The 19,576-nt window shown below is 39.1% G+C and overlaps 1 protein-coding gene across 1 annotated transcript; it reads left to right on the top strand.

Moving 5' to 3' along the window:
• The first annotated feature begins 865 nt into the window (after nt 1-865).
• Nucleotides 866-16,600, top strand: LOC137287312 (DDB1- and CUL4-associated factor 6-like). The gene is made up of 17 exons (XM_067819551.1): nt 866-1,056; nt 2,207-2,268; nt 2,621-2,713; nt 3,332-3,409; nt 4,022-4,126; nt 6,509-6,622; nt 7,333-7,468; nt 7,556-7,713; nt 8,241-8,285; nt 8,774-8,927; nt 9,270-10,907; nt 11,287-11,431; nt 12,586-12,733; nt 13,421-13,577; nt 13,986-14,074; nt 14,407-14,515; nt 14,970-16,600. Exons 1-17 carry the CDS (start codon nt 987-989, stop codon nt 15,026-15,028), a joined length of 3,360 nt encoding a protein of 1,119 aa, XP_067675652.1. The 5' UTR covers nt 866-986; the 3' UTR covers nt 15,029-16,600.
• Nucleotides 16,601-19,576: the final 2,976 nt, after the last annotated feature.

Below are 19,576 nucleotides of genomic sequence, written 5' to 3'. Positions count from 1 at the left end.
ATAACACGAACTTACTGTTTACGTAAATTTAATTTCGTGTCAGGTAAATTATAGCCCTGGTGAGTCGTCACGCCCAAGAACCGTGTTCAATTACCCCACATGGTGTGTGAGGCCCATTTCCAATGTCCCCACAGTGATAATTCGGGAATATTGCAAAAGGCGGCGTAATAACCAACTCACTCACTCATAAGTTTTCCATGGCCGCTGATTTTTCCTCACCAGACATACATTGGTAGTTGGTTGTAGGTTTACCTATCATGATGTGTTCCCTCGACGGTGTCATCCCTTTTACGAAACATCCCCGTTATATATTTGTATAATAATTTATATGCTCATGTATTTATGATCTGTTAATTGTTAAAACATAAGTAAAGTTTTGGTAGGTTTCCTTGTTTAAAAGCAAAGAGAACTTGAATGGTGAATATAACATGCTTTTGTTTACATATACAGAGATTATGGAATGTAAAAGGTACGCTGTCGCACTCTGGTTAATTTGAAACATTTTGTCTCTATTGTGAGGACGACAATGTCCCTTCAAAAACCATTTGGCATTCGACAAACCACCAAACATTGCTGAAGTAAGGGAAATCATCCACTGACATCCAGTTTACTGTCTTTGATAGAAGCGTCATAAAATGTTTGCTGTGCCAATTTGCAATAAAGCTTGTAAATTAATTTCTTATTTCCGCGGTTCCCTCTAAATATGTGTGTCGTCGGTAAATAATTTACACATACAAAACCATAAGTCTAGTCTGCGAGAGAATTTATTTGAATTCATGTTGCTTGTATAAAGATGTTTGGTAAAATTGCTAACAGTGGAACGAGGATTCTGGTTTTGGCAGAGTTACCCGCCCTTGATAATTTCCTCAAAATGGCTGCCGCTATGTTTTCATTTGGAATCTTTGGCTAACAAAAGAACTTGACCTTTTACTGCTCAGTTAGGAGAGATAGGGATATCAAGTCAGCTTCTGATAATTTCGGCTGGAATGTTTCCATCACTGCAGAGAAGACCATATGGATTTGAACCAAGAGCAAAACTCTACGACGTCGCAAGAGGTTTGGCGAAATTGACATTTCCCCTAAATAGGGTATCTGCGCGTTCGATCAGCTGATCGTGGCATCTTTTAACATTCAAGTTTGCAGTAGTAATATTAAGTTGATATGAAAGACTATTTAGTAACTAATTTAACATGATATATTTCGTGTGATTGTTAATCCTAGCTACAAGCAATATTTGCGGTGTTAGAATATGTTCCCTATTTGATATTTGACATTTGTTTACCTTTGTTGGTGCCTCGTCCCATGGGTAAATGTTGGAGGTTGCCAGTGACGTGTTATCTTATAGGCCTTTGAAATGCCAAGTACCATGCTCGCGCCAAAGTTGAGAATGGTGTTTATGATATCTACATCTATGTGGACATAGCAATGTTGTAATGTGGATATCAGTTTACAGAGAATTATCATCTAGATTTTGATAACACTTTGGACAGATTTTGAATGCTGAATCCACATTCATGATTTATGATATTTAGGGGGTGTCATCTTCATCAAGCTTAACCTCAGGAGACACCTATCCTGTATATTTGTTATTCACCAGGCTCAATGAAATACTGTTCTTGAGACATTAATCCTGTCCAAGAATTGCTGAAATATGTCAGATACAAATGCAATATTTACATCTGAAGGATGTCTGCTTTTTGGTACAGTATTTAGCTGTTTTAAGTTTGCGTTTATAATTTATGTTTGATTTATTTCAACATTGAAGAAGGAAGGGTGGGAGGGTGTTGTGCTGAACATTATTTTATTATCCAGTTATACACTGTACTGTAGAGATGATACACACTCGGACTCAGACAGGGAAATTACACAAAGTGTTGACAGATTTGCACAACTAAATTATTAGCATTTATCATTTAATTTCATTAATGATCTAACTACAAACTGAATGAGCATCATGATGCACATATTTATAATGTTCGTCGAAGACAAAGACATAGTTTTTACAGGTCAAGTTGTAATTTCTGGAGTGAAGGTGTAAGTATCTTCTCATTCATCAGGCCATATTTCCTGAAGTGGCATTTCTTCATAAACGCACAGTTCCAGGACATAACCCAACAATGTCGCAGTGAAACAATGTCTTTAACTGATAATATGATTTGATCTTCAGTTGAAAATGTCTGTTACATAATTTTTGGTATTTCCACAGGGAGTCGAGAATTCATCCAAAGACTGAAGTTGGACAGAAGACTAGAAGTTCACAGTGGATGTGTAAGTGTTCATATAAACAACAGGTCCCTGCTCCACAAAGAAGTCATAGCACTAAGAACTTAATATAGTCATTGCAATACAACTGCTTTGTGAAACAAGTCTTACATTCAAAATAAAATGAACATGACAAGGTTTCCAATTTTTACTTTTTGTCAAGCAGTGTCAGATCACATAGCGGCCCATCCCGATCACCAAATCAACTGGACTGACTACACCATCCTCTCAAAGAACCAATCAGACTTTACCAAAAGGAAAATAACTGAAGCAATCAACATCAAAAGATACCGACCATTTTAAATGTTGTTGAACTGTTATTGCTTGATTTATATATAATTTGCTTGCTTTGTTTCAGGTTAATACAATTTGTTGGAATGACCAGGGTCAATATCTCCTCTCTGGGTCAGATGACCAGCATCTTGTCATCACCAACCCCTTCACACAGAGGGTGAGATAAGTGGTGTACTCAACATGACCTTGGTGCTGCCACTGTTGTAGATCTATGTTGTTGTTTGGATGTTACAATCATTGCAGGGCTAAATTGTTTCGTTTAAGTGGACCGAGTGCTGTAACCTTGGTAACCTTGACAGTGAGGGTCCTGATCCACAACATGTTCATAATGGTCCTGAGTGATTGTCCTGACTGACTGTGCCAACTGATTGTCCTGACTGATTGTGCCAACTGATTGGCCTGACTGATTGTGCCAACTGATTGGCCTGACTGATTGTGCCGACTGATTGGCCTGACTGATTGGCATGACTTAATCTGTCTACCACTGGTCTGTGTGGTTAACGCGCCATTACTTGACATCTGTCTGTGACATTGAAGTCTCAGCCAAAAAAGCGCTTACTCACTTGTTTTATTGTGTTTATAGACACGTGATGCCAGAAAACAATATGTTTTACAAATATATGTATATAATAAGGAAATGGGAAAATATCATGAATGACTGATTCTGACAATAAACACCAAATCCATGAGATATCTTTTGATCTAATGCATAGATTGTTTTCTTTAAGTTTTGTTGTGTAGTTACTTATGGTTGTCTATTTGTTCTGTATTTCAGACGGTGGTATCTATACGATCAGGCCATAGATCTAACATTTTCAGTGCCAAATTCCTCCCCAACTCCAGGGACCGACATGTGAGTATTGCATGTAGTGTGTATCACTACTAACGGAATCACACAGAGTAGAAGGTCAGATTGTATCACCAGTTGCACCAAACCAAAAGACATTATAGGATTGCAATTGTTCATGCCCTGTCTGGAGTTTGACAGTAAGGGAATAAAGCAAGGGCTGCTTGACTCGATGTCATCAAACTGTGTCTGTATTCACATAAACTGCAACATGGTATCTCAGTAGGGGAGACCTCTAAATCTGTAAAAACAGATTTGTACAGGCAGTCACACAAATCTGTTGCTTTTATATCATGTACAGAAGTGAAATATTCTTGAAAATATTGAACCCATTTCAGTTTCTCATCTATGTATGACTGAGCATCCTTATACCCAGCTGATTGTGTCCCTGTACATTGACAGCATGGACTCATGGTTTCAGTCACTGGTGTGACTGGACTTGTTACAGTGCTGTGATGTAGGCAGAATATTGATGATCTCAGCTTAAGAGCATCTGCTAACTAGATCACTGAAAGTGAAACATGACTGAAACAATACCACAATCCCATGGATGCGTGACAGGTTTGATATCTGTTTGCATTTATCTTAGGAATGAATGATGCTTGTGTATGTTCCCAGGTGGTGTCCTGCTCTGGTGTTGGGAGAGTATTCTTTACTGAGGTGGACCGAGAGGACACGTATGGGAAGAACCGCTTCGACTGTCACAATGGAACCACATATGAGGTCAGTTCAGTGACCTTTACAGATTGTGATGTCACAAATGCCACTTTGATTTGGAGTCAGGAGGGTCAAAGGGCCTTTATCATTACATCAACTGATCCTGCCTAGATGTACTGGTGCAAAGTTCTGTCCATGTATTAGCATTGTGTATTGCATCAGGCTACGGTCAAGGGGAGATAATGTGAGATAAACTCCAGACAAAGACTGTAACAGCTGACTTTTATCAGGCAAGATGATAGAGACTAGACTAGAATATGTGTAGAGTTTGCCAAGTTTTGCCGTTTCTATTGTTCAAATATAAATGAAGTAACACTTTCAAACTCTTTTATGACATGTCATCTATTTCAAACTTTTCATTGTATGAGGCACTATGAATCACGAGATATTTTCTTTACCATGCTTACCACTTTCATTTGTTCTTCCTGAATAATGAAGGATCTGGCTGGGATTACTTGGCACTCATGTTGTACAGAACAGCTTTATCAATCATTTCTTCCCCAGTATTTTATTCTTTTGATCTAGCATTAATGATCATGATGATAGCCCTAATCACAAACCAATATTGTCTGAATGTAGTAATCATGACCTTTTGACCTGCAATGTAAATGGCCTCTGGAAGGTAGGGCCTGTTTTCCTTTAATATCATTTTGATAAATTTTGTGAAAATCTGTCATATATCAAAGAAATGTTGCAGAATACATCATATCATAGTACTCATGGCTTTAGTACATTTCCGATCTGCATGTCAGTATTAGGATAATGATAACATCTTTGTTTGTGAGGTATTTCTCTATTCAGCAGAGGACTGAGATACATTTGATAGGTACTTTGTGTTGGTTCAAACATTTGATAGGTACATTATGTTGGTTCAAACATTTGATAGGTACTTTATGTTGGTTCAAACATTTGATATGTACATTATGTTGGTTCAAACATTTGATAGGTACTTTATGTTGGTTCAAACTTTTGATAGGTACTTTATGTTGGTTCAAACATTTGATATGTACATTATGTTAGCACAAACATTTGATAGGTACTTTATGTTGGTTCAAACATTTGATATGTACATTATGTTGGTTCAAACATTTGATAGGTACTTTATGTTGGTTCAAACATTTGATGGGTACTTTTTGTTGGTTCAAACATTTGATGTGTACATTATGTTGGTTCAAACATTTGATAGGTACATTATGTTGGTTCAAACATTTGATAGGTACATTATGTTGGTTCAAACATTTGATATGTACATTATGTTGGTTCAAACATTTGATAGGTACTTTATGTTGGTTCAAACATTTGATAGGTACTTTATGTTGGTTCAAACATTTGATAGGTACTTTATGTTAGTTCAAACATTTGATAGGTACTTTATGTTGGTTCAAACATTTGATATGTACATTATGTTGGTTCAAACATTTGATAGGTACTTTATGTTGGTTCAAACATATGATAAGTACATTATGTTGGTTCAAACATATGATAGGTACATTATGTTGGTTCAAACATTTGATAGGTACTTTATGTTGGTTCAAACATTTGATATGTACATTATGTTAGCACAAACATTTGATAGGTACTTTATGTTGGTTCAAACATTTGATATGTACATTATGTTGGTTCAAACATTTGATAGGTACTTTATGTTGGTTCAAACATTTGATAGGTACATTATGTTGGTTCAAACATTTGATGTGTACATTATGTTGGTTCAAACATTTGATAGGTACATTATGTTGGTTCAAACATTTGATAGGTACATTATGTTTGTTCAAACATTTGATAGGTACATTATGTTGGTTCAAACATTTGATAGGTACTTTATGTTGGTTCAAACATTTGATGTGTACATTATGTTAGCACAAACATTTAACAGATATGTTATGTTAGTAAAACGTTTGATGGATACGTTATCATAGCACAAACATTTGAGTTTGGGTTTGGACATTAAGACTAAACAGATATGACTAAAAATATACCAGGGAGACGGCTTTCATTTGGATGAGAATCCAGTAATTGCAAGCCAAGAGCCCCTAGTCCATGGTCTGATTTACAGGTAATATATCAGATTGAAAAGACATCTTTGATTTCTTCAGTGACCAGAAGATATCTCAGGTGTAACTTATGTTATATTTGGAATTAGAATCAATCAATAAACATGATAAAAGTACAAGCACCCATATTTTAATCAGAAAGTGTTATCTCAAATATATTATGTGTTTAAATTTGACCACTTTCTAAGTGGCATAGTGTATTCATCTGGGATGTTGGTGGACAGAATAACATATATATGAAGGGTAGGCAGGTACACATTTAATAACAACGTTTCTGCTCTTCAGTTGGGACAGATCATGAGTGTGACAAAGTGAGATGTTTTGTTTTGTCCAGGTGATGGTGGTGCCGAACGAGGCGGCCACCTTCTTGACATGTGGTGAAGATGGCACTGTGCGGTGGTTCGACCTCCGCATGAAGACAAGCTGCAGCAAGGAAAGCTGTAAAGATGTGGGTCCTTAAATGAAACTTTTAATGTCCAGTTGCACCTGTAAATGTAAAAACATAGAGTGTTTGTCTTTTCAGCAAGAACTATTTACATCACGTCATAATTTTAAACAAGACTCTACATAAGGGCAAGCAGGTACAAACACATGACGTGTCTTTCAGGTCAAATAACAGGGGTGGATCCAGAAGTGGGGTGTGACCACCAACCCACCTTCTGCCTCAAAAAAACCCAAATTCCCAGAGGAGCATTTCCCCCTAACCTTTGGACTTCATGATTTATGTGCACCCCCATCTCAAATATCCAGTATCCGCTCCTGAAGAACAATGTGGGTTTTAATTCAGTTCTGTGCTTGTTTGGAAGTATACCAATACAATCATCCTCTCGCTTCAAGGGTGGTGGAGTAGCCTAGAGGTTATAACATTTGCGCATCACACTGAAGACCCGGATGTGGCGTTAAGCAATTTTCACTCACTCGGAAGACCTGGGTCCCATTCCCCACGCATTCATTGGGTACAATGCGTCAAAACCCATTTCTGGTGTCCCACAGTAATTTTGCTGGAATATTGCTAAAAGCATTGTAGAACCATACTCTCTCTCTCTCTCTTTCTCTCTCTTTTTCTCTCTCTCACTCATTCTTGCGTTAGAACAGCCTTATAACCTTCTTTAACCATTTTTTTTAGTTTTGTTCAATTTAAATGGTCTCTGGTTGCAGGATATCCTAATCAACTGTAAGCAGGCAGTTACCTCCCTTGCTGTTGATCCTGTTATTCCATACCACCTAGCAGTGGCTTGTTCCGACAGTTCTGTCCGAGTGTTTGACAGGAGAATGATGGGAACCAGAGCATCTGGTATGTAGAACGTAACACTTCTCACTTTCCAACAGTATATTGGTTAGCTTAGATGAAACAGCAGCTGAAGTGATATGTTTGTTTCAGGGAACTATACTGGCCGTGGTATAACAGGGATGATCTGTCGCTTCATGGCCCCACTAGAACACAAGGCATACCGCATCACGTCCCTGAACTACAGCCCCGCTGGTCATGACATCCTGGTTAGCTACTCCTCCGAGAACATCTACCTGTTCAGCACACAGGTAGGCATGACACATAAATATAAGAATTTAAGAATTGTTAATTTAAAAAGATGGGGGATTGTTCAATGTTTGTTGTTGTCCAGTTTTCAAGCACATGTTATGTGCATAATGTGTGATTATTAATATCCAAGATATGGAATCCATGGTTTGGTCATGGTCAAGGGGAGATAACTGTGAACAACTTAAACACATTTCAGATATCAGAACTAAAGGAGATGTAATTGGTGTCCTGGAGTCTCATGATTATGAGATATTTACAATAAAGATGATAGCACACTCATCAGCAGCATTCTGTTTGAAATGTCTGCATGTGAATCCGTTTAGTCTCAAACGGGGTGAGAGAGAGGATGTACCAGCCATGCATTGTCAGTAGTGATCATCAGTGCTAAACCAATGTTCACAGGGATATTTTTATCATTTCAAACAAAATTGACTGTCCAAAGTATGAGTATTGAGTTCAACTGAATGAGTATCACTGTCAGTGTGTCACTATAGTAGTAGTTCAGTTCTATCAATGTATTCCACAGGATGAGAGGAGGAGACAGGAGCTGTCCAAACTGGCGTCTGCTCAGGTAAAACATCATCATCATACACTTCACAAGCCTCATCCATCCTGTCACAATCTATGGGAATTTGGGATTAGATAGTGCTGGGTGTAGGAAATGGATTGATCAATTGTTTGGTGATTTGGCTTTTTAAATCATGTCTTATCATACTGTCTGAGGGGTTCTGTGATTTGCACTGCTGTCACCAGTATTTCACCCATATTCAGTACACACCCATCTTACAATGTCTGTAGGTATGCACAGATGGTTGAGGGGTGGTGGCATAGTCAAGTGGTTTGGTTAAACTATTCACTCATCATGCCAAAGACACAGGTTCGATTCCCCTTTTGGGCACAATGTATGAGCCCATTTCTGTTGTTCCCCATCATGATATTGCTGGAATTTTGCTAAAAGCGGCATATAATGTAACTCACAGAGGTTTGAGAAGCACAGCATATGCAAAAGGCATTATTGCTACAGGTCAAAATTATCCAGTCTACTTTCTGTCCTCTCAGGGTGATTCGTCAGCCTCAGGAGGCATGTCTGAGTCCACTTCAAGTGACACAACGAGCCGCCAGCCTCCCATCAAGAGGCTGAGACTGAGAGGAGACTGGTCAGACACAGGACCCAACGCCAGGCCGGAGAGGGAAAGGATACAGGATGAGACTGGTACAGAGTTATTCCCCCTAGGTCTTCACCAAGGGCAAGGTTGCATGTAGTATCATAATAAACATTTCACATTATCATTTTAGTGGCTTTATTGTTCACAGCTGAATTGTTGATAAAGTTCAATCTTTCTGATGGGACATACTCACATGAAATTGATGTATGTCATTCACTGCTGTCATTGCACATGAAGATTCAGTAATCAGTGCTTGTAGTAAGAAGCAGCTGATTGCCTCTTGCTCTGACTTACATTTCACATATAAATAAATTGATGCTCATGATGTTAATCATTGGCTTGTCTGGTTTCGATTTGATTATTTACTATAATGTTGCTTTTATTTGCAGGTCGTCAAAGTCCACATGCCACGCTCATGCAGAGGATGTCCGAGATGCTAACAAGGTGGTTGGATGGAACATTGAGAAACAGTGATGACGATCAGGCAGAAGGGGGACAGGAAGCAGGTCAAAGTCAACCATTGGAGGGTCAAGTTCAGCCAGGAATGTCAAGGTCACAGCAAGGTGAAGGACAGGCAGCTGAATCAACTGTGTCAGGGGCACAAGAAAGTAGTGATGGGGAATCTCTGTCTGTGTCCCAGGCAGGAGAAAGTGAAAGAGTGTCCTCTCAGAGTGTTTCCTCGTCAGGCCCTCTAGAAGTGAATACTTCCTCAAGGACTAATTCAGGTGTGGAGGGAGCCTCTGGGGGTGAGAGTGAGGAACTTGTTTCAAGAAAACCATCTTCTAGTCAAGAAAGCTGCCCTAGTATCCCAGATCTCATAGACTCTTCTGTAAAAGTGAGGCCAAAGCGTTTAAACAGTGTTGAGGAGTCGAGTACAACCAGCATGTACTCTAGTCCTAGCACTGACGAACCCATGTCCACTCCTTCAGAGAGGTCGTCATCCACAACAGATACCCTTTCTTCTTCAGTCAGGTCTGGTTCTTCAGCAGGGATTGAACCAGACAGGTCTTCAGGAGGGGCAGATGTTGATTCTAAAATATTTCGGAGAAGCTCAGACTGTGATCCGGCATCTCTGTCTTCCAAATCTGAATCCATGACAGCTGAGTTGAAGGAACAAGCAGAAGAAGAATCCAACTCCCAAGCAGTGAAGTGTGACTCCTCCAGTGTAGTTTCAGACTGTTCAAGCAAACAAACAGACCTCACATCTCAGTCTCATGCCACTACCAGGCAGCAAACACTAAGTGCAATACCCACCAATAGTCTTTCATCGACAAGGCAATCTGACAGTGACCACATTTCGGGGTCTGGAGTTCCCCCATCCGTCCAGACTCTCCTTGAACCTGTCATAAGCCTTCAGTATTCTAGCCAGGGAATGGCAGCCAGTACCATTCGTGTGGGATTTGCCCCATTTGATAGGCTGAGCACTGGAGAGTCAGCCATTACTCGACAAACAGGGGGAGATAACTATGGGAGCTCACCAGTCGAATCAGGGGCTGATAACTCTCAAGATGCTATAGATGCTACAGTATTAGAAGTTACCTCAACAATTCGTGATGAACTGAAAACCTCTTCTGAAGCAGAATCAAGAATAGATCTTGATGACTCTAGTTCTTCATCCTTAAACAAACAAGTGGAAGCAATGGAAATCGACCCATCCTCCCGAAATACCAGATCTGATATTACAGAAGTACCTCATGAGGATGATATCTCAAACACACAGTCGCTACTCCCGGAACTTGATCGCAGGTCTGTAGAGCGACAACACCAGGCTGAGGCAGCTGAATCTTCAGAGGTGCCAACCGAGACTGCAGCAGATGGGGCTTGTGCTGGGGAAGGCAGAGCTGACTCACAGGGTAAAGTTGGGAGTAAATCTGGGTCAGAGGATAAGGATGAGAGCAGCGGTAACCAGGATGTGGACTGTGGAGGGAGTGAGGAGATGGTCACCTACACGGAGAGTGAGAGTGGTGAGGACAGGCAGGGATCCGACAGGACGGAGCATTTGGAATCTGCAGGCAGGCAGCCAGCAGGTAGGGTGGAACACTAGTAGGAATGGTGGTCTGAGACGGTATCAGACAGGTGGGGCTGTCAGCATGGTCAAGCCATGAGGAGTGTCAGGCAATAAGGTGTGGTAGAATAGAGAGGGATGTCAGGAGGGCAGGGGTGGTAGACTGGTAGTAATAGTAGACAGATAGGGGTATCAAGCAGGTATGGGTTGTAGACCTGTGTTGTTGGGAGGCTGGTTACGTAGAGACAGGAAGTGTGGGTACATGATCAGTTTGAAAATATGTATGAAGATATCATGGATGCATAACCTTGAAAAACCATTAGTGTTCAACCATTAGTGAAAAGGTTTTTTTTTTCAGTAATAAGGCCATGCTCTAGTATCAATGGTTCTGTTTTTGGCAGTCGGTCGTGGTGGGTCAGCATCTGGCCGAGGTCAGCAAAGAAGCGGGTCACGGGAAGATGACTGGTTACACCTGGACTCCAGCAGCGAGGAGGATGACATTCACCCCCGACCCTACCCCAACAGGAGCAGAGCCAGGTTACTCAGGTACATCAGCTCAATACTCACTCGGTCAAGATATATTCAACATCAAGAGATTGAAATTAACATGGAGTAGGTTATGTTGAATTACTGTATGGAGAAAACCTTGGACAGATTTAAGTTGAGACAAGAGTGTAGACAAAGCCAAGACTTTGAGCAAGCTGAGACATGACTATAGACAAAGCCAAGGATATTTTAGAATTGAGATAAGATTATAGGCAAGCCAAGTATATATTCAAATTGAGATGAGAGAATAGACAAAGCCAAGAAAACATTCAAGTCAAGATGGAATATTGACAGAGCTACAATAGCAGTAGATTCAAGTTGAGGCAGATAGATTTTATGGAATATAGACAGAGTTTGGGTGCAGATATGGATACCCACAAAGGTCAGTTTTCACACAAACAGTTGAAACCCACATGAACTGGTAAGGTCCTGAAAATCTTAGAATAGTTTAGGTCCAAATGTGGAATTAGATCCTTCATTGACAGGTGTTTAGCATGTCTAGTGGACACACCTTTACACTACAAACAACAGCAGGTGCACATTTGGGCAATGAATGCACTCTTGTTTGGAACTGGTTGAAATCTCACAATTGATAATCGGATCATTACCAATGAGCAGTCATCGAAAAAGCTTGGTTGGCATCATGTTTCAGATTTTTCTTTTCAGGTTGTTATTGCAGATATGTATGATATGGTTGTCTGTTAATTTTTTCTTTTATTTTGAAACAATGCAAATTGCATTTGCAAATTTCACATCCTATGTAAATTGATGCAAGATCACAGATATGTCATGAACTTTCTTGAGTCTTCAAGAAATATTGTCATGCCTTTTCAGTAAGTGAAGTGAGTTTTTTTAATAATTAAACATGTTTTCAACCATGAACAACTTTTTAGATATGTTCCATCATCAAGCGTTTGAAATGGTGGTTCAAAAATTGTTTATGATCAATTGTGCAAAAATGTGATAGATTGCTTGGTCAATCTTCCATTATTTCAATTATTCAGAACACCACTAGCATTGCACCCCTTACAGAAAAATGTGAGAATATTAGATTGGATAGAGTTAGATACAATGGGATGGAGCTAGGACCAGTAGTGGTGTGTCCACCTACAGCTCATGGAAAGAAAGGTTCTCACAGATATTGTGTGTTGTAGAGACGATGATGAGCGTCACTTTGCTGCGCTGCGTCTACAGACAGCATATCGGAAAAGGCAGGAGGAGAAGGAACAACAGGAGATGAAGCATGTCTTCCAGCCCAAGACCAAGATAAAGTTCCGTGGACACAGAAACGCTAGAACAATGGTACTGCTTTCTCTGTTCAATCTAATGTGGAAGTGTCTAACACATATTTCATCCACAGGCTTTTCTATGTAGTTGTTTACAGATGTGTCCTAATCAGTTGCCTTCATCAGTTGATGCTGATGTAACTTTTGTTCAGTATATTGCTGGATGTTGTTGGAGCCTGTCAGTTTAATGGGACGAAATAAATGTCAACCTGTTAAAGTGCAGTGCAGAGTATTTACTGTGTCAGATTTTCTATGTTCTGTAGTTCTATTTACAGCTGTGATTGCTTTTCACTCTTTGTGAAATTTAACAGTGGCCAAAGAGTATATACAGGGTATTTGAATAGTTATTTATAACATTCAGGGGCGGTGGGATAGCCTAATGGTTAAAGTGTCCATCTGTCACACTGAAGACGTGGGTTTAATATGTGAAGCCCGTGGCTGATGTTCCCGCCATGATATGCTATATATTGCTAAAAGCAATGTTAAACAATATGCACAGGCTAAAGCTGTTCAACTTGTTAAAGTTCAGTTCCAAGTTCTTTTATCTATTGAGGGTTAGCGCAATAGGGAAACAAAGGTAAGTATGATTGTAATCTTCCCTTCTGTTGATTATGAATTCCACTCAAATCTTTAACTTGAAAGCACTTGGGGAACGTGTAGATGATTGGAGGGCTGCTATTTAATCTTACTGGTTTCCTTACAGATCAAGGAAGCCAACTTCTGGGGTGAAGACTTTGTGATGAGTGGGTCTGACTGTGGACACATATTTGTGTGGGACCGACACACATCAGCTCTGGTGATGCTCCTGGAGGCAGATCGCCATGTTGTCAACTGCTTGCAGCCTCATCCTTATGACCCAAGTATGTTATCATATTGTTAAGACATTGAGAAAAATTCATAAACAAAACAGGAATATTCTCATGCAAGTGAACGTGCCATCATTCTCTTGAGGTTACTTACGTCATTATGCATGTGTTCAGGATTCGTGATTGAATGCAATCCGATTTAGTTGTGCAGTCGGAGACGTTTCAAAACTGACCACTTGCAAGGCCTCGGTAATATGCTTAGGGAAAACTAAAACCTGTTCCCTTGTGCAATGTGCAAACATGTCTTCTAGAAGTCAGTCATGTAATGGCAGGTTAGCAGAATCTTCATCACCCTCATTGACAACCTACGGTCTGTAGGAAGAGAATGACTTGCCATATGATTTTTTCCTTTTTCACTCTGAGGTTCCTTTGGTAATATCTCACTGTTCTGTTTCTTCCAAGTTCTGGCATCAAGTGGAATAGACTATGATGTGAAGGTTTGGTCCCCAATGGAAACGGAGCCAGCATTTGATGAGGAGAAGGCTCATGAGGTACGGAATCATCCTTGAAACCATCAGATAATGTTTACAACTGCATTTTTCCATGGATTACACATCTGTGAAAAGTAAATACAGACATTTCTTTCTTTGAGCATGATCGTGCAGGATGTTTTGGATTAAGGCAGAAAGCGACAATCTAATCTTGACCTTGTTTGTCTTGGTTTCATATGAAGATTATTTTCTCTTGTCCACCACGAAATAGTTGGTGATTCACATAATGGATGTGCAGACCTTTCTATGCTGTTATTTATGCTTCTCAAAGAGGTGAAAGGAACCTGATGCTTTCAACAGCTAGCCTGTCATGAAAAATGTTCTTGTAACAGATCCAGAGACGAAATGAGATCATGCTGGAGGAGACACGAGACACCATCACCGTTCCAGCTGCATTCATGCTCCGTGTTTTAGCCTCTCTGAACCAGATCCGAGCAGGAGGTCAGTTCCAACATTTACTCAGGACAAACAGTACTTCATCTTACAAAATGTACAGTTTTGGAGCTTCATTGTAACTGTTCCAATTACCTACGCTTTGATCTGTTAGCAAGACTCCTTGTTGCTGGAACATTGCTAAAAGTGGCATAAAACCAAGCTCTTTCACTCACTCACTCACTCAATAAATCAGTGAGTCAGTCAGTCAGTCAGTCAATCACACACTTAAACTATTCACATGAGACTTACAAGATTTCATTATTTTTATAATGATAATAGAAACAATTGTATTGAATAAGTCCAGGTTCTGACTGTACTGGTCTAAATAAATACCAAAGTACTCCATGAACATCTGCAGTCTGTAGTCTGAAATTATCTGCTTTTTGTTTGTTGGTATTGTGTATACAGTTCCACTCAGTAAATATTCCATCGTTCAAGAATTAAACTTTTTTGGTTGCAGGAAACAGGGGAGGTAACCGCGATGCTGCTAACAGAGAGAGTTCAAGTGACAGTGATTAGACATTGAGCTGCCTCTTTTATTCAACAACAGGCAACACTCTCAAACAAATATTCCTGATACTCTGTTTCTCTTTTATCATTTCTTTTCCATCATATTTATTTCTTCCTACGAGAGCCTCTTCCAGAGTAGCATGGCCTCATTTTTATTGGAGGACATAATGTTGCCAAAATCATATTTCATCATTTTCATTCTAATTTTGTGTAAATATACTAAACAACTAAGATACACATCAGTCATCAACTGTTTGTCAGTTGGTTTACATGAAAAAAGTGACATTCTCTCAAAGGAACAAGAAATGGTGAATATTGATAATTAAACATCAGTGATAATGTGATGGACGATTTGCTTGACTGGCAGATCATTTGTGACATCAAATGAGTTTCACAACAGACCAGGGGCCCGTTTCACAAAATGCTTGCAGCATAAGATCTCGTAAGTTTTCTCGTAACCATTGTACCTCCTATACTGTAACACAGGAGCTATGGATGCTACAAGAAAAGTTACGAGATCTTAGGCTTACGAGAGTTTCGTGAAATGGACCCCAGGACTGCTCATATGTCACTCATAATGGAATGTTTCCGTCTCAGACTGTCAGCCCCCTTTTGATCTTGTGAACTGGACTCATGGACTGAAATTATAATCTGGTTTAGACAATGGTCCTGAAATATTTACTTGATGGTAAAGTTATGAAGTATTTAGATACTGTAGTGTTAGTCCGTACTATCAGACATCAGAAAAAAGTTATCTTTTGTTTTTGCAAGTGTTATAATGCTGATAATGTTTGAATGAAATTATCTCCGTGTCAAACTAAGGTCAAACATTTTCAGAAAGAAAATAATGGTTTGCGCTGAAATTGACTCTATGTCAATCTGAGACTGTTATTATTTAAACAGAAGGTATGTAGATATGTTTGCAAAATATGTTAAACTGTTATAGGATGTATATAAGATTATAAAGTTTTAAAGGTTTCAAGGTGAATGTGTTCAAGACGTTCATTGCATGCTCCTCTCAGTGCTTAAAACGTTGAAGTCACAGTAGACTTTGTGACTTCAGTGTAACTTGACTGTATCTTTTTCTTGATACGCAATATTATTGTAACGCAAATAATGACTAGGACAGTATGATCTCCACAAGTTGTGCAATAGGGAAACCATATAAGTGCATGACACCTACTTCCGAAATATGTAATGTGTGCAGACAGATGTTCGTATCCCGTAAGTGTCTTGGACTAGTATAGTCTGTATATAATGAAGAGTTGTATTGTTACTTTCAATTATTTTAAACTTTGTTACTGTTTTCATCAAAGAACAAATTCTTTCCAAGAGAAGTATAAAACTGTTTGTCATGAAACTTGGAGGTACTACTAATCATAGAGAATGTTGTAAGGATATCTCCTAGCCTTAGTGAACCATACCACATACAATTTTTCACTGGATCCCTACTGTTAAATTGGGCTTGATCATGTTCTGTAGTTTATCATTGACATGGTTGTCTGGTCTTACAATATCAATGACTTGGTTGTGTGGTCTTTCAGTATCAATGACATGGTTGTCTGGTCTTACAGTATCAATGAGTTGGTTGTCAGGTCTTACAATATCGATGACTTGGTTGTCTGGTCTTACAATATCGATGACTTGGTTGTCTGGTCTTACAATATCGATGACTTGGTTGTCTGGTCTTGCAGTATCGATGACTTGGTTGTCTGGTCTTCCAGTATCGAAGACTTGGTTGTCTGGTCTTACAATATCGATGACTGTCAGGTCTTACAATATTGATGACTTGGTTGTCTGGTCTTTCAGTATCAATGACATGGTTGTCTTGTCTTACAATATCGATGACTTGGTTGTCTGGTCTTACAATATTGATGACTTGGTTGTCTGGTCTTACAATATCGATGACTTGGTTGTCTGGTCTTACAATATCGATGACTGTCAGGTCTTACAATATTGATGACTTGGTTGTCTGGTCTTTCAGTATCAATGAGTTGGTTGTCAGGTCTTACAATATCGATGACTTGGTTGTCTGGTCTTACAATATCGATGACTTGGTTGTCTGGTCTTACAATATCGATGACTTGGTTGTCTGGTCTTGCAGTATCGATGACTTGGTTGTCTGGTCTTCCAGTATCGAAGACTTGGTTGTCTGGTCTTACAATATCGATGACTGTCAGGTCTTACAATATTGATGACTTGGTTGTCTGGTCTTTCAGTATCAATGACATGGTTGTCTTGTCTTACAATATCGATGACTTGGTTGTCTGGTCTTACAATATTGATGACTTGGTTGTCTGGTCTTACAATATCGATGACTTGGTTGTCTGGTCTTACAATATCGATGACTGTCAGGTCTTACAATATTGATGACTTGGTTGTCTGGTCTTTCAGTATCAATGACATGGTTGTCTGGTCTTACAATATCGATGACTTGGTTGTCTGGTCTTACAATATTGATGACTTGGTTGTCTGGTCTTACAATATCAATGACTTGGTTGTCTGGTCTTCCAGTATCGATGACTATTTGTCTGGTCTTACAATATCGATGACTGTCAGGTCTTACAATATTGATGACTTGGTTGTCTGGTCTTTCAGTATCAATGACATGGTTGTCTGGTCTTACAATATCGATGACTTGGTTGTCTGGTCTTACAATATTAATGACTTGGTTGTGTGGTCTTACAATATCGATGACTTGGTTGTCTGGTCTTGCAGTATCAATGACTTGGTTGTCTGGTCTTACAGTATCGATGACTTGGTTGACTGGTCTTGCAGTATCGATGACTTGGTTGTCTGGTCTTACAATATTGATGACTTGGTTGTCTGGTCTTGCAGCATCGATGACTTGGTTGTCTGGTCTTATATTATTGATGACTTGGTTGTCTGGTCTTACAATATCGATGACTGTCAGGTCTTACAATATTGATGACTTGGTTGTCTGGTCTTTCAGTATCAATGACATGGTTGTCTGGTCTTACAATATCGATGACTTGGTTGTCTGGTCTTACAATATTGATGACTTGGTTGTCTGGTCTTACAATATCGATGACTTGGTTGTCTGGTCTTCCAGTATCGATGACTATTTGTCTGGTCTTACAATATTGATGACTGTCAGGTCTTACAATATTGATGACTTGGTTGTCTGGTCTTACAATATTAATGACTTGGTTGTCTGGTCTTGCAGTATCAATGACTTGGTTGTCTGGTCTTACAGTATCGATGACTTGGTTGACTGGTCTTGCAGTATCGATGACTTGGTTGTCTGGTCTTACAATATTGATGACTTGGTTGTCTGGTCTTGCAGCATCGATGACTTGGTTGTCTGGTCTTATATTATTGATGACTTGGTTGTCTGGTCTTACAATATTGATAACTTGGTTGTCTGATCTTTCAGTATAGATGACTTGGTTGTCTGGTCTTACAATGTCAATGACTTGGTTGTCTGGTCGTACAATATTGATGACTTGGTTGTCTGGTCCAGCCTCAAAGTTTTGCAGTCTGACACTGTTTCAACATTGCTGAGTGCGGTATAAAGATGTGTAAACTGAGGTTTAGGCACTACATCATCAGTTTGACATACTTGAAACATTATACACTTCTTGAAGGTGAAATAAACACTAAGGCAGTAATTGGTGGCCACACTGTGTACATTATGCTGTGTTGCAAGATACTTTTGCAATAGGTATCATAGTTTCAGATGAAGTGTTAGGTAATAGACAAGGTGTTGTTGTGTGGAATATTTGCATATATCCTCATATTAATACTGCATGATTAGGTTAGCTATGTAATCATAATAATCCCCTATTGGTACAGTATCAAGTTAATTACACTGTAGGGTTTATGACAAAATTGGAATGTTATTTTGAAATAGGGATTGCCAAAATGTATAGTAATTGTATCTTGCAGTTTATTTGATGAAATGACTCTCAAGCTTTAAATGTCCAAGAAAAGGTGCTTAAATTAAAGTTATGAAAAGGTTTCTCCTCAGCTCCTTCTAGCCAATCAGGTTGCTAGGTTTGTATTTCCTCATAAGGTAGTATGGCAGCAAACTTAACAGGGATAGGTAATTCTTAAGTGAAAATCAGCACCATCGTCATGTTTCAATGGATTTTCAAAGATTTATTTTGATCCCCTTAGAAGCCAGTTGTTCACAAGCAATGTTTTCATTTCCTTCTAATTTCTGTTGTTTTAGAGATGGATTGTTCACATGACATATTCTTAATATTATCAGGAAAATAATACCCTATGTGGATTAGTGTCTGTTTATAATGTAGTCATTGTTATTTATGTTTCAACAGTGTGATATTATTTTTTATAGGTTTGACAACAGAATCAATTGCCTTATATTAGTTACTTGGTTAGATTGTTACAGTTTGTTTTGACCTTATATTTCTTGTTTCCTGAAAGTTACTGACTTCTGACAAAGGTACATCTGGAAGTACGTTGTGACTTTCTAAGGTGTTATGTACAGTGGGTGGGATTAAACTCAACATTTCATTAAATCAGTTAATATACGAGGGCTGGCTGAAAAGTTCTAAGCCTCACTGTGAAAAA

Source organism: Haliotis asinina, chromosome 6, assembly GCF_037392515.1.
Source record: "Haliotis asinina isolate JCU_RB_2024 chromosome 6, JCU_Hal_asi_v2, whole genome shotgun sequence".
NCBI classification, from domain to species: domain Eukaryota; kingdom Metazoa; phylum Mollusca; class Gastropoda; order Lepetellida; family Haliotidae; genus Haliotis; species Haliotis asinina.
This window is presented reverse-complemented; position numbering and strand designations above follow the sequence as displayed.

What these genes read in the sequence shown, in the direction of transcription:
- LOC137287312 (XM_067819551.1), top strand. Translation starts at nt 987, where the DNA reads ATGTTTCCATCACTGCAGAGAAGACCATATGGATTTGAACCAAGAGCA. An exon ending in TAGAAGTTCACAGTGGATGT is followed by an intron (nt 2,269 to 2,620) that starts GTAAGTGTTCAT and finishes GCTTTGTTTCAG; the next exon opens with GTTAATACAATTTGTTGGAA. An exon ending in ACAGAAACGCTAGAACAATG is followed by an intron (nt 12,734 to 13,420) that starts GTACTGCTTTCT and finishes GTTTCCTTACAG; the next exon opens with ATCAAGGAAGCCAACTTCTG.